The following is a 14,390-nucleotide window of genomic DNA, read 5'->3' on the forward strand; positions in this document are numbered from 1 at the left end:
GCAATTCTGAAGAATGAAACAAGGAAGAAAGTGGAAGAGCAAGTCTTGTTTCAAATTCTTTTTCTTTGAATGTAAATTAGTATGTTGCTTAGAAAGGTTAGGCTTTTTTTTTTAATAAGTTTTTTTAAAATAAATTCATGTGATCTAATACATAAATGCTGGTGAGAAAGGTCAGAAGGGAAACAACCACACTTACAGAACTGCACCTTTAATTGCATGGTGTTTGTAAAGGGATTGCAAAACTCCACAATGAAATGTTCTCTTCTTTTGCAACAGACTATGACTATAAACAGCTGTTTTCTACAACTACCATATTTTTGGTCAGAGCTGTTGTACCTCTGTAGTTCAGCAATCTTTGCCTTTGACAAAGTTCACTTGAATTACTGAATGCTCTTGGTTTAAATATGAAGCGCTCTCCTGGGTTGGATCAGGAAATTGAGTTCATTTTAGATGTAAAGAGTGAATTAATGCTCAGCTTGGTACACATGCTTTGTGTTTTTAAGAACATCAAGAATAGGAATTTCAGTTGTTTTGGGGAGAACACATTGTGAAATTAAAGCAAATGCCATTTTCTTACAGACTTTCTTTATTTTGTAGAAATATACACATCACTTGTGGGCACAAGTAAAATTCAGGTTTGTTTTCTAAAATGGCTGTTTCAGGCTTCTTTAGTCATATTTTCAGGGAAGTGCTGAAAGGAAAATCTTGGTAAAATGCTCATTGCAAAATAATTTACAGAGGGCCTGATCCAAAGTTCACTTTCAACTGGTAGAGTTTTTGATGATGATGAGTTCCTAAAAGTTATCCTAAAGAGAATGAGTGTCTGTGACTGCTATCAGTTAGCACCTATATATGTGCTTTTAATGCTAACTTCATTAGTGGAACTGCTTTTTCTGTGAGCAAATGTCATTTTGGTGGCAGTAGTGGGAAGAGGTAAAAACTAGATGGAATGCAGAGCACACAGCTTCTTCAGAAGGCAGAATAAATATTTTGTCCACATTATAATGATTAAAGTTTATCCTTCTGAAGGGAAGGAGAAGCATTATGGAAGTGTATTTTCTTCACAAATGAAGGATGAAAGAATTTCTAAACTGTTATCTAGAGTTCTGCTGCTCTGTATGGTAGAATGAAGAGCTTGTGAAGAATGAAAGAGCAAATTTTACTCATCATCCAGTTTCCTGATTGGAATGGCAAGCGCAGGTTTTGATGGTGATGGTTTATGAGTATCCTAGTTTTGTGTTTACACTACTGTAACATCCTTTCTGATCTTCAGGGTATGGGTTAAAAAGTCACGTTCGAACACACACGGGTGAAAAGCCTTATCGGTGCACAGAAGAAAATTGCACTAAATCATTCAAGACTTCAGGAGACCTGCAGAAACATATTCGAACCCACACAGGTACATTATCACTCAGTACTTTTCTGTTAATTCACTGAGGTAAGGGTTTTTTTTTTCTGTTTCTTCATTTTGTGACTTTATACTTACAAAATCAGCCTGTGTGTATTCTCTTTCTGAAGCCCAGTGAGCTCAACAGCATTTCAGCATGGTAAGCATTTACTAGAAATCCAGCATGCTTTTCTTGGAAAAAGTGCCCAAGCATCCACACTGCTATTGTAAATGCACTAACTTTAGCAATGCCTCATTTAAATTGTCACTGAGTCACTTGTTGCCTTTACAGTTTCATCTGCAGCTGTAACAGAACAAGGAACTTTCCTCAATAATATGTCTCACCTTTTTGAAATGCCATCAGTGTTCTTCAGTTTTGGTGCTTTAATACAAATTGCATGCCAGCTTCATGAAGGTTGATACTTCTGAGCTTGTTATCCTGATTTCCCTTCTCTTTATGCAGCAGAAAAATGAACAAAAACATCATAGAAAACCAACTGTTAATAAAGCTTCCAAATGCATTAAAAAAAAATCTTATATTTTTTCCAAAAAGATTCATTTGAAAGGCAAAACATAAATATAGACAGCATACACTACAACTCTGCAAAACTCTGTGGGTGCACTCATGTAAAAAAGCTTGCACAATGTCTCCTTTGCTCCTGAGATCTTAAAAAAAAAACCAAAACAACCCTTAAATCCAGGAAGAACAATCGATCACTTGCTAGCCTATACCATTAAGTATATTTATCTCTGCTAGAACACTGACAAGTTTTTCCACTGAACATTCTGAATCTTAGTGAGTAAAGAAGAAAAGACAAAAGAAATAGTTTGGGGTTTTTTCTCAGATTAAAAAGATCAATATGGGGAGGTGGAATATAAATGCAGGCAATAAAAATTGTAAAACCTAAATATTACATTAAGATATTTCTTGTGCTTTCTTGGGCTTCTGTATTCAAAGACAGTCTGTTGAGATTAGTGCTGTCGTGATGTTAAATTGGTCATCAGGATGAATATCTCAGTTCTAGAAGAGAACTGTGGATCTTGTGTACTACATCAAGTACAGACTGTGGACTGAAAGGTTTCTGGAATATGGACAACGTGATTAGCTGTAGACTTTTTTTTTTTTTACTTCTTTATGTCCACAGAAGTTGTGTGGTAATTGAATCTCTTTAATTAGTAGTTGAGGCAACACTTGAGCCAGCCTTATGTAACCTACCCACTTGAACAATATGAATAATAGAATCATAATCTCCCACCAGTCCAGGGACCAGAGTGCAGGAATGTCTTTTTTAGATTTCTGAGTAGTTTTGGGAAGCTAAAGAATGACAAGATGTTGCACCAAGTCCTTTGTGCAGCTGGATGGAGCAGTGTGTGCTCATGCCCTACGCAAGCTGCAGCAGTGCACCCGATGGCGACAGGTCTGGGCTCTCCTACTCTCTTCCATAGCTCTGAAGGCTTTTCCTTCCTTTATCAGGCAGATCGGTGTTAGTGCTTTCTTAATTATCTGCCTGTTTTAGCGAAAAGTGATTTTTTTCCCCTCTCTTTGAGTAGCAGTCCACTCTCACTTTCTGTGCCATCAAATGCTTGCCTCGGGTTCCTCGGTGACTTCCCCAGGCACACAACTCGGGGATCAGAGAAGCTGGTGTGGATGGTACCTCATGCTGCAGTGGGGTAGAGCTTGAAGGCTTCGGACTTGCTTTGCATTTCTAGTGCTGCAGTTCTCGGTCACCTGGAAACAGGTCGCTTTGCTAACTAGGACACTAGAAACTGAAAAGGCTGCCTTCTCTGACCGGTCGGGTGACATTCCTGCGGGCATTCCTTAAGAGCACTTTGTTTTCCTTTCTAGCGTAGGGTCTGTTGTTGGGCGGGGTTGGCTCTGCACCTCTGCTCCTTTCAGGCGTGTTTGAGGTCCTGGCAGAAGCAAGGCTTAGGGGAGCCATGGTAACACAACACTGAGGCGTGTGTGCGTAATACACATGCTCTGCCTTGGCAAAGGCTTGAAAAACCTTCCTGAAACAACTGCCCGAAGGAGTGAATAGGAGTTTCCTCTGCCAAGGAGTTAACTGCTTTGGAGTTTTGTGGTATTAATGTCTATAATGACTTTTTTTATTTCTGTCTCTAAGTACCTATTGTTGTATCTGCAGTGGTATTCTGCCCTCTCCTTGCTCTTGGATTCTTCTCTTCGGTAAGCAGTATAGTGGGTGGAATATACTTAGCATTAGAAGTGCTGAGGTGCACGACAGCCTGTCAGGTGGCTCGAAGGTCTCCAAACTTAACCCCCTTCACTCTCCCTCTCTGTGTGCTTTGATAGACCTGAAAGATCAGGAGTATTGTGGTATTAGTGGCTGGCCTTGTCTGGTGTTCACAGTGAAATGTTCTGGTGCAGGGTCGTAAGTTGTGCTTAAATTTACATTACATTATTAGACTTACTTTAAAAGAATCTATATTTGTGATTGCTTTGGTTTTGGGGTTTGAAACTTGAGTTTCATGGCTGTCTCTCTTTATAAAGTTTGTTCTTCTCAGTTAAAGTTAGAGTGAGTTTTACTTACCCATTTGTATCTTGGTTATATGTTAAACCACGAAGGGTTTTTTTTCATTTCATGAATTAACAATTGACAAATGTGCAAATGGTATGATACACTTGTTTTGGATAATATAGGTATGAATTGGGGAGGGTATTAAGTACTTGTTAGAATACAGATGATGTGGAAGCTCATCAAATCAACTGAGTCTGTTTTATACATTATAAAGTACTAATCTAAATGCTTCATAATTTAGCTTACAGACTATAATTTTCCCAAATTTTGCGAGTTTTTGCTAAACTAGAATACTTCACAGTGGTGTGTTCATGGTATTTCTGACTGAGGATCTCAACGATAGAATTGGTAGCTTTGGATTCCTACATTCAGTCTAAGTGTAACTGAGTGTTTTTGTTCTTTTATAACTTTTGCATATGTACCTTTTCTTGTCTTTTTTTTTTTTCAGGTGAAAGGCCCTTTAAGTGTCCCTTTGAAGGATGTGGCAGGTCATTCACAACGTCTAATATCAGAAAGGTTCACATCAGGACACACACAGGCGAAAGGCCTTATTATTGTACAGAGCCGGGATGTGGGAGAGCTTTTGCCAGTGCAACTAATTATAAGAATCATGTGAGAATACACACAGGTATATGAGCGATGCTTTGTATTTTGAAGTGGAATCTGCTTGGGAGAGGCTGTCATTCTCCTTGTGAACAATGTTTTGGTGTGTTGTAATTGGGTATAGTCATGTTCATATGACCTGGCTTGGTGCTTCTCTTTGGGTCTCCTCTCCCCTCAGCAGTTAGGTTTCCCACCTTGCTGTCAAGGCAGAATAATTTTGGATTGGATACAAAGTTTTTTAAAACATGCAAAACCTTGTCTTCAGTGGACATTGGGCTAAATCTTTAATGTGGTTCTGGGGCTTGCCTCACTTGTGAGCTGTTTTGTAAATAAATAACAGTAAAGGACAAGTCTGAGCTTTAACTTTGGCTCACTGTTATGAGTCACTCTTTCATCCCAGCTGTGTTTTCCTTGCTGCTGAAACTGTGGTCAAAACTTCCTTTTTATAGACTGGAGGTGAAAATACTTACCCAACTTTGATTTTCAGGTTTAGTTGGCAGAAAAAATCACCACAAATTTGAAGATTTTAAAATGTAAAAGCCTGTGATAGCCATATCATCTTGGTAGCATTATGTATTTTATAAAACACAGACAGGCTTCCTAGATCTATGTTCTGTATCTCAATTTATATTTTTACTTTACAATGTAATTTAGACATTTATTTCATTGATTTTTAAGTAAAAGTTGTTTCTATATGAAACCATAATTGTTTAAACATATGCTTCCTGTAGATTTCTTCAGAGCTTCACAGACTCAAAAGTAGGTGATACTACTAGTGAATGGACATACCTGATCATTGAGGAAAAGTATGGGGTTTCCAGTAACAAAAGAAAAAAGTTCTCAATAGAATGGCAAACTGACATGGCAGCTTTCAGCCTGTATCATTCTGTCTTCATCAGAAGATGGGATGAAAGGGGGAAAAAAATGGGCCCAACTTGTACTGGCAGTAGTTTTTAAAAAAAGGCAGTAAGAGATTGCATTGATAAACTTTGTGAAGATGAGCTTCACTGTTACCTTTGAAATGAAAGTATGGTTGGTAATGAAGGTGCATATCATTTGCTGGCAAATTTTTTCTATGCATCCTGGATAAAATTCTCTTTGTCCCTCTTGTTTTCTCATATAGGGGAGAAGCCCTACGTTTGCACAGTTCCTGGTTGTGATAAACGTTTTACAGAGTATTCCAGTTTATACAAACATCATGTTGTACACACTCATTCCAAACCCTACAACTGTAATCACTGCGGGAAAACCTACAAGCAGATTTCTACTCTTGCTATGCACAAGCGGACAGCGCACAACGACACTGAGCCCATTGAGGAAGAACAAGAGGCTTTCTTTGAGCCACCTCCAGGTTAGAATTTCAGTCTTCAGTTCTCTTGTTGTAAAAAAAATGGGCTGGATAGTATTTTTCTGGGGTTTTCAATAACCAAGGAAATTAAAGCATAGATAAAAATTGTAAGTACTTAAAAAAGACATCTTAATTTCTCTGTAAGACTTTAGTGTGGTAGGCAACTTGTAAACAGAAATTGAGAGAGTAATTGATCAGATAATAAACTCATTTATAGCAGTCCTGGGGATAAGAGAGAAATTTGAGTCGCAGTCTCAGCAAACCTGCAATAAACATGAATGTGGGGAAGGGACTGAGAGAATCTAAACTACTTTGATTGCAACCTACTGGATTTTTCTGAAAGTATATATAATGCCATGGTTGGTGACAGTCTTTTGTGCAGGAGTTGGGTGTCCTAGGAGGCAGAGATGAAAATAAGCTTCTGTGCTGCAGCACCCCTCAGAGTATGTTTTTCATGGTATCACGAGTATTGAATCCTATGACTATAAAAGATGAGACCAAAGAAGATACTGTGACAGGACAAATACCACTTGTCAAATGGTGATATTTAGATGAGACAGAATATCGGAAATGTTGCTTTGGTTAGAAAAGTTGGTTTGCTACATGTTCATGGGGAACTGCACTGAATGCCTCAAGATTTGCTATAGCCTAATTCCTTCTCTTAAAGGAATGATAAGATTCATTTGCTGAGGTTAAACATTTCTTAAGATAATGAACTTACTTAAATCTCCACACAAAGTTATCTGTGTTCTTCTGTATGTTTGTTAATTAATAACTTTTTTTAAAAAGCTTCCAGTTGTGTTTGCATGAAGTCCCTTGTGTGGAGAAGTTAACATTTAATGATAATTAAATTAGGAATGTTTGCCACCATTTTAATATTTGCTTATAAGCTAAATGTATAGTTTCTTCATATGTAGTATTTATGTGTGTAAAAATTCATTGCTAGAAGATTACATCCATTACATCCCGTGTTCCCAAAATAACAGACTTTCTGGCTCGTTTTTGGTCTCTTTTATTTTTCTCATCTTTCTACTAAATTTTTCCATTGGAGTGTTTAAAAACTTCAAACCAGGCTGGGACTTAATCCTTGTTATTTGCTTTCCTGGCAGCATTTAGAGTATGTAAACTATCCTCTTACCTTCGTTGTCTCAAATAGGTCAAGGTGAAGATGTTCTCAAAGGCTCCCAGATAACCTATGTGACAGGGGTAGAGGGAGAAGATGTAATTTCTGCACAGGTTGCTACAGTTACTCAGTCAGGATTAGGTCAACAAGTGGCACTAATATCCCAGGATGGAACCCAACATGTAAGTAACCACAGTGTTTGAGACTTACAAAAATAAACTGAGAACTGAGGCACGTGTTTGCAGATTCTTGATAAATATGTACATGGGTTTCTTAAGGAAAGAAGCTTCTTTGGAGCTGCATCAGGATATATTTAGTGTTATGCCTCCTGTGGGATACCTAAATGAAACCATATATTCTGACATGTGAAACTATTAATACAAAGGGAGGGGTTTTGTCTGTCCTTGATATCTTTGTCACTCTTAATGAGCTGTTTTAACAATTGTCATATATACAACCTAGTTTCTGAGGTTTCTCAGAATTTCCTAATTATGCTGTTAATAGATGATGGTCATCTTCTCTGTTGTCTGCACACACTTTGGGGGGCTGAAGGAGTGGGAAGTCTTTCCAGTCCAGGTGCCTGCTTTAAAAGCAGTTTTGTAGTGTGCAGTTCTTGCCATTCCTAACATAAGCCAAAGGATAAGGAATGCTTTATTACCTCCTCCACTTGAAAATTCCTATGGCTGTATTTTTGTAAGGATTCCTATGGATATATATTTTTAGGGATTTAATATGAAATTTCATTGGGAAGAGACTTCAGCACAACTCTCTTGATTCACTATAGCAGTATACTGAAGGCTTGTGAGGAAAAGTTTTTATCTCAGATAGTAGGGCAGCTGAAATACCAGTAGCATATGAAAGATATATTCTGAATTCAAAATGAAAATGAAATATTCAAGGGGGCTGTTACATTGCCAGCTCTGGACATTGCAGCAGTACTAAGTAGCTGGCATTTTTACCCTCTAAAATGAACGTTGGTCTGCAGAAGCCTTGACATAGAGTTCCTACATTTATTTAAATTATCCTTCAGGTTGACTTCAGTTCTGGGATTTATTGCCTTGTAAAACAGACATCAAATCATGTATCTGATGCCCTAATGCATTTATACCGGAGACATCAGTAATTTAGATCATTAATTTTTATGGATTTATTTTTGGTTTAAATTCTAAGCCTTCATAGGCCTCTTTAGTATTTCCATTAAGGTCAAAGTATGTCAGGTGGTACTACCTTAAATCCCATTGTCCACTGTGTAAGACACATGCATAGATAATCTATCATGCTGTTATTTGGGATATGATGTGATTAACATGGAGTTGTAGACTCTGGGTTTAAGTATGCAACCTCTTTTTTATTACTGGGAGTCAGATTTTTATTTCTGTAAACAGATAAGTGTGTCTGAAAGGTCATGAACTGTTAAATCCCAGTGAAGACAAAAACAAGGGCTCTTTGTCACAGATGGGGACTTGGCCAAAGAGTGATGGTGATTCCGGAGGAATGAATGAGCACACTGGTCAGGAAGTGGAATAACGCCTACTAGATCTTTTGGCCAGTTTACTTGAGATCATGGCTTTAAATGTTTTTCCATGCTATTGTGAGCAAAGTTGCCTTTTTCTTCTGGGTTGCTACACACTATTTCAAATAAAGAAACCAAACTAGCAGAAGTATTCCTGCTGAACCAACTAGCAGGGATTTTTGATAAATGTTGTTAAGGAATATCATTTTTTTGTTTCAACCTCACTTAAAAACATTTGTTATATTGCCAAAACCTTAAGACACAAGTATGACTTGAGCAGCAACCAAACCTTTTATTTTTACTTCATGAATTATTTTGTGTTTCAGGTCAACATATCCCAGGCAGACATGCAGGCCATCGGCAATACTATCACTATGGTGACACAAGATGGCACCACCATCACCGTCCCTGCCCACGACGCCGTCATCTCTTCTGCAGGAACACATTCCGTGGCGATGGTTACTGCAGAGGGCACCGAAGGACAGCAGGTAAGAGATCATCCTGCATACATGTGTAATCTTCCTTTATGAACTGATATAAAATGGGCATCTAAGCCATCACAGTTCTGGTGTTCACGTAGATTTATCGTAGTAAAGCAGTTTTCAGCACCTGGCCGTAGCATTCACCTCCTAAGTGTCTGATGTGTTCTACTCCAGTGCTGTACATCAACATATGGCAGAATGTTCATGTATTCTGCCAGGACAAAACTCCGAGGTACCAGTCCGATAATTCATTTAGGTGAGTGGCAGAGCTAAGAATAGAATACAGTATGAACTGTAAAATTTTATTGCTTAATATTATGGGAGTGTAACTTATTTAGCAGATAGGAAAAGTTGAACAGTCACAGGTTTGAATTTAACTCTGAAGACAGTGGTTGTATGAGGTCAGTACAGTACAGTATCTGTCACCCAGCTGATTCTCTTCTTTTGGTCTTGAAGGTTGCCATTGTGGCTCAAGACTTAGCAGCATTTCACAGTGCCTCCTCAGAAATGGGACATCAGCAACACGGGCACCATTTAGTGACTACAGAAACTAGACCTGTTACATTGCTGGCTACATCCAATGGGACACAAATTGCAGTACAGGTAAGATGGGGGTAAATGTTTTTTGGAGTGCTTCTGCTAGAGTTAGAAGTTACTAGTCATGTAACAAAATGATTCAAATAAGCTTGGCATCCCAGCAAAAAAATTGGCCATAACCATATGGTCTCATGTTTTAAATAACATATAGGGTTAGGAAGAGGAATAAGCAGCACCTGATTTTCCAAACCTACTTGTAGCATTTCCAAAAAAGGGGGAGGTTAGGGATGAGTCAAACTTCAGGTCAACTGAATTGTTCATGGAGTCATAGGTTTTCAGTGGAAATGTGCTTTCATTCATCCTTCAGCTTTACATATAGAGCTGACACGTATAAAACCAAACTCTCAAGGGTAAATTGCTATGAACTTATAAAATTAGTGAATTTATGTTATTTGAACCTTGAAATGCTAACAGTGAAAAGGTGCAAACAGTTATATAGGAAGATTAACAATCAGAAATCTCTGGAAATAGGGACCTTCTGTGTATGTGTCAAACCAGCACAGTACAAGCAGTAGTCTCTGTAAATAATTCCTCACATTGTTCAAACACTGTAATGAAAAAGTAGTTTCTAGGTATGAAAGAGCTCTTAAGAGCTCAAATTGAAAGGAAAAGTGTTAATATCTTCAAGCAGAAAGGAGAGATTGTTATTTCCTCCTTTGTTAAATGGAAAATAGCTGGTTGAAGAGCAATGAAAATTGAGAAGCGCTGAATTCTGAACTCCTCTCTTTTGAGCTACGTTGGCAGTAATCAAAACTGCTTGTAAGAGAAACCCTATCAGAAGGCAATTGTTTGCAGGAAAGCAGAGTTGCACCCTCGGCAGTGTGTCCTTTGAATTAAACAAAAATATAGGCACTCTTTGCTCATGCCCTTCTGTTTTTACCAACAGTGGAGCATTTGGTGAAGTATCTTTACATTTATTAAACTTAAAATATATAATACAAATAGAAGAGAGAGAGAATTCAAGATTAAAATATTATTGATTATTCCTGAGGTTTTGATAGGTTTTTCTTTTGTACTTTGATTCTAATAAATTAACCTGTTTTGTTTCTAAATACTGGTGAAGCCAGTAGCCTGATGGTCAGGTTAAAGTCCTAACGAGGTGATAAGAGAGGTCTTCTTGATTTGAGTGGCTCCAGAATGTGATATGCAATGGCTGTAAAAATAACAAGGGATACTTACATCTGTCCCATTAGGTAAAATAATCTGGTTTTATCTTTCACACTCTCCTATGTGTTTCTCCCAGGCCAACAGGTAATGGCCAGCTGTATGTTTTTTTGTGAGGTTGAGATTTGTCTTCATTGTACCAATCATGGTTGTACATGCATAGCATCTATATTATAGAATTCCATGGATTCTTTCCCCAAATCATGTCTCCAGTTGTCTTTATTCAGGTTATGTTGCTTCTGGTAGTACCAGATACATTGATGACTTTGTAGTTGCAACCACAAGATAATTTCCTCTCTAAACTACTGTGGAATCAGTGTCATCACAACAGGTTTTTTATATACTCAAGATTCTACAGTAAAGACACACTTTTTCTATAAATTACTGTTAATGGTCTTCCAAAGAGCTGACTTTCTGTTACAGAGTTACGAAAAGCGAAGATGTTTATTTGCTTTACCAGTGTTAAAATGTAATCCAGCAGCCACCATGACTTCAGAAACCCTTGTTTTAATTTTGTAATGTCTGCCAAGTTGAAATATCACCTACTTTGTGTGTCCTGTAGTGTGTTTACCTTGGAGCAGTTCTTTGAAGCAAATGTATTTGGTAGATACTTAGAAACTTAGTTTAATTCCTATCAGCAGCTATCTTAATTGTCATGCTGATTAGATAGCTGCTGATATATATTACCCTGGAGAGGTGTGACAATGCTGATCATGCTTATTTGGGCTAAAATATTGTTTGATATCTAGATCTTTGCTTTCATATCTTTTTTTTTTAATGCATTTGTTATCCATGTATAAAACTTTGGATTTACCTATGTTTAAATGCATTTGTTTCAGCTTGGAGAACAACAGTCTCTGGAAGAAGCCATTAGAATAGCCTCCAGAATACAGCAGGGTGAAACACCGGGGATTGATGATTAACTTCTAAAACTGCTACTAGAACAATAGAGTGAAAGCTATTTTATTTTCAATCAGCAAAGGTCCATGCCAGCAGCAAACCATAAAAACTTTGAAGTCACCCACTCACTGATACTATGTACACATTTTATGCAAGAGTGAAGAACATTTTCTGAGTTTTGTGTACATAACCCTTGGAATGGACTGACATCATCTACTTACAACTGTTGTATTCAGGAATATGGAATTAGGATTATATAGTAAACTTTCTTGTTATCCTTTCATCAGATTTCAGACTGGTCTACAAGCAAGTGAAAAATAGAAGTATTGGAATTAATTTTTAATGTCACGTACAAATAATGAAGGCATTACTGAAGATTTCAGATGTTTAAATCACCATTTCAGGAACCCTTACAAATAATAAAGGCAATAAAGCCTTTTAAATTGCATTCCATCAATGGAAAAGTCTTGGATTTTGAGCCTACTACTGTAAATCTTCGTATTTTGATTTGTTTCATACAGATTTGAATACTCTTTAGATTATCTACCCCATCTCATTCATTGTAAATACAGACTGTTAATGCTGGAAATGCTAATTATATTATCTTTAAATTGGATTATGTACAAAGGACAAACTGGTTGTTCAATATTAAAGAAAGTAAATCTAATGGTTTTGTTTCTTTACATATTTTACTTAAGATGTTACTCTCAGATTATTATGCAATAAATATAGCAAGATTGTATTGTTTAGGTAGGATGATATTGTCGTGTGACGTATTGTTTTATTTCCTAATGAGACTGAAGTTCAAATTATTTATTTACGGCCTTGTATAAATTTTTCCAAAGTTTATTTATCATAAACTTAATTTTTTGACATATTAATTTTGATCATAATCCACTACAGTGTGTTAAGTAATTAGTGGTAATAGTTATTTCAAACATGCTAAAACACTACAAGAATGATTTTGACTAAAAAGTAAAGTTGCCCGTTTTCAAGAGAAATATTTTCAAATGGTGCATCTGCAGCATAAGTACTAATAGTCTATTTTCAACAGTTCTGAATGCCTGCTACTACCAGTCAGTACCTAGGATATGCTGATAATGAGTGCTTTTGAAAATCAGGACACAAGTTACTAGAAAAAAGGGATTAATTAATGATGATGTAAGTACAATGCTAGTCTCCAGTGATCATTCTGTAAAGGAACAAAAAATTTGTTGTAGATACGTCTTAACACATACAGCAAAATGTAACTTTTCTTTTTTTTTAATATGAAAAGGTGTTTCTACTCTTGTCTTGTTAGTAAGCTGGTTAAGCAAGTTAAAATTTTTTGACTTCCTGTAAGTTCAGTGTTTATTTTAGATGAGTGTCAAGAGCACTTCTGAAACCGAAGCCTCATTTTTTTTTTCCTTCTCAAAGGAAGGATTAAACATCCTCTGGACAAAGTCTTTATCAAGTAATCACAAGTGTTGTGAGATGCACATTCTACATGAAAAAATAAAGTCCATAACTCCATACTTTGAGGTATTTGACCTCAAAAAGGCCAAATTTGAATAGAATTAAGCTAATTAATTGTGAATTACTATATCAGTGTGGGTTGCAGCCTTTTATGTTTTCTATACAGAGGCCAACTGTAAAGTACAGTGAGAGAATACTGTACTGTGGGATAGATGGGGACAAAGCAAAGACTATTCTCTGGATCCATTAGAGAGTACAACTTGGAAACAATTAGGCTGTCTGTAACTTTTGTATAGGATTGAGGCTGTTTGCTCACTTAGGTGCCAGTTTTCCTGAAGTGTTGTAAATCTTGATATCCCATGGAGATAAATGTACTATGCAAGGAGGATTAATTGCCTGTCAACTAGACCAGTTTCTTAGTACTTATCACCTTTTAGAAATTAAAGTTGTATCATTTGACATGAACGTTCAAGGTTCTTTTTTCTTTTTTTTCCCCTTAAATTTCATTGCTAATAGTTTCTGGAAACGGTGGCTGGAACAGTGGCTTTGACTTAGCAAAGAAATAACTTCAGTTCTTACTTCTTCTCATTTCCCAGGACACTTTCTGACCACTGTGCAAATGTGAGTATTCCTTCCCTTTCATACCTGTTGGTTTACTGCAAGGCATTAATTCACAACCAGCTCAGTCAGGAAAAGCTGTAGTGTTTTTTCAATTATTTCTCTGACTGTTATTTTACTAGTTACTCTTGCAAAACTCCCAAGTCAGAGGTGGTGCTTCCATGTCTTGCTAGGTACCTCTCCAAAGGAAAACATACTGAATAAATAAGCTAGAGTGACTTAGTGTTTAAAGAGAAGCTGAGGTGATTACATTTGTCTTAGCTGTGAGGCCTGCATTCATAACAGACTTGTCTTCCCCATGGAGAGACCTGGGTGCTTTTTCCATCCTGCTTCCATTCAGGCACGAGTGGAAGGAGCTGTTTTGCTAAAATGATGCTGTGTGTTGGTGTTGGAAGGTCCTGGAGTGGAGGTTAGACAGGACAAAATCGGGTTTGGTAGGAAAACTGGCGAAAGGGATTTCCGGAGGAGGAAACAAAGAATATGACCAAAAGGACTGGTTGATTGGCAGTAGAAATCTCTATACTTTCCCCATAGATTTTACCCCTCTTGAAAATTCTGTCTCAAGGGCAGTGCTTTGGCACACTAGAAGGAAATAGCTTGTAAAAGATGATTCCTATTAAGTAAAGCAACTCAGTATACTACTTTCTGTTACAAACTGACTCC

The 14,390-nt window shown here is 37.2% G+C and overlaps 1 protein-coding gene across 5 annotated transcripts in view; it reads left to right on the forward strand.

Moving 5' to 3' along the window:
* The window catches only part of ZNF143 (zinc finger protein 143), a 39,163-nt gene extending 25,589 nt beyond the window's left edge, over positions 1-13,574 (forward strand). For all 5 annotated transcript variants that reach the window (XM_027737337.2, XM_027737310.2, XM_039382449.1 and 2 more), the window contains 7 exons: positions 1,274-1,399; positions 4,373-4,552; positions 5,651-5,878; positions 7,032-7,180; positions 8,838-8,999; positions 9,450-9,596; positions 11,594-13,574. In XM_027737337.2, the coding sequence (XP_027593138.1) occupies positions 1,274-1,399; positions 4,373-4,552; positions 5,651-5,878; positions 7,032-7,180; positions 8,838-8,999; positions 9,450-9,596; positions 11,594-11,677 (1,076 nt within the window). In that variant the 3' untranslated portion in view covers positions 11,678-13,574. The remainder of the gene's footprint in view (positions 1-1,273; positions 1,400-4,372; positions 4,553-5,650; positions 5,879-7,031; positions 7,181-8,837; positions 9,000-9,449; positions 9,597-11,593) is intronic.
* The last annotated feature ends 816 nt before the right edge of the window (positions 13,575-14,390 follow it).

The sequence above is a fragment of the Pipra filicauda genome, unplaced genomic scaffold (assembly GCF_003945595.2).
Source record: "Pipra filicauda isolate LSUMZ 115617 unplaced genomic scaffold, ASM394559v2 scaffold26_size5592650_pilon, whole genome shotgun sequence".
NCBI lineage: Eukaryota > Metazoa > Chordata > Aves > Passeriformes > Pipridae > Pipra > Pipra filicauda.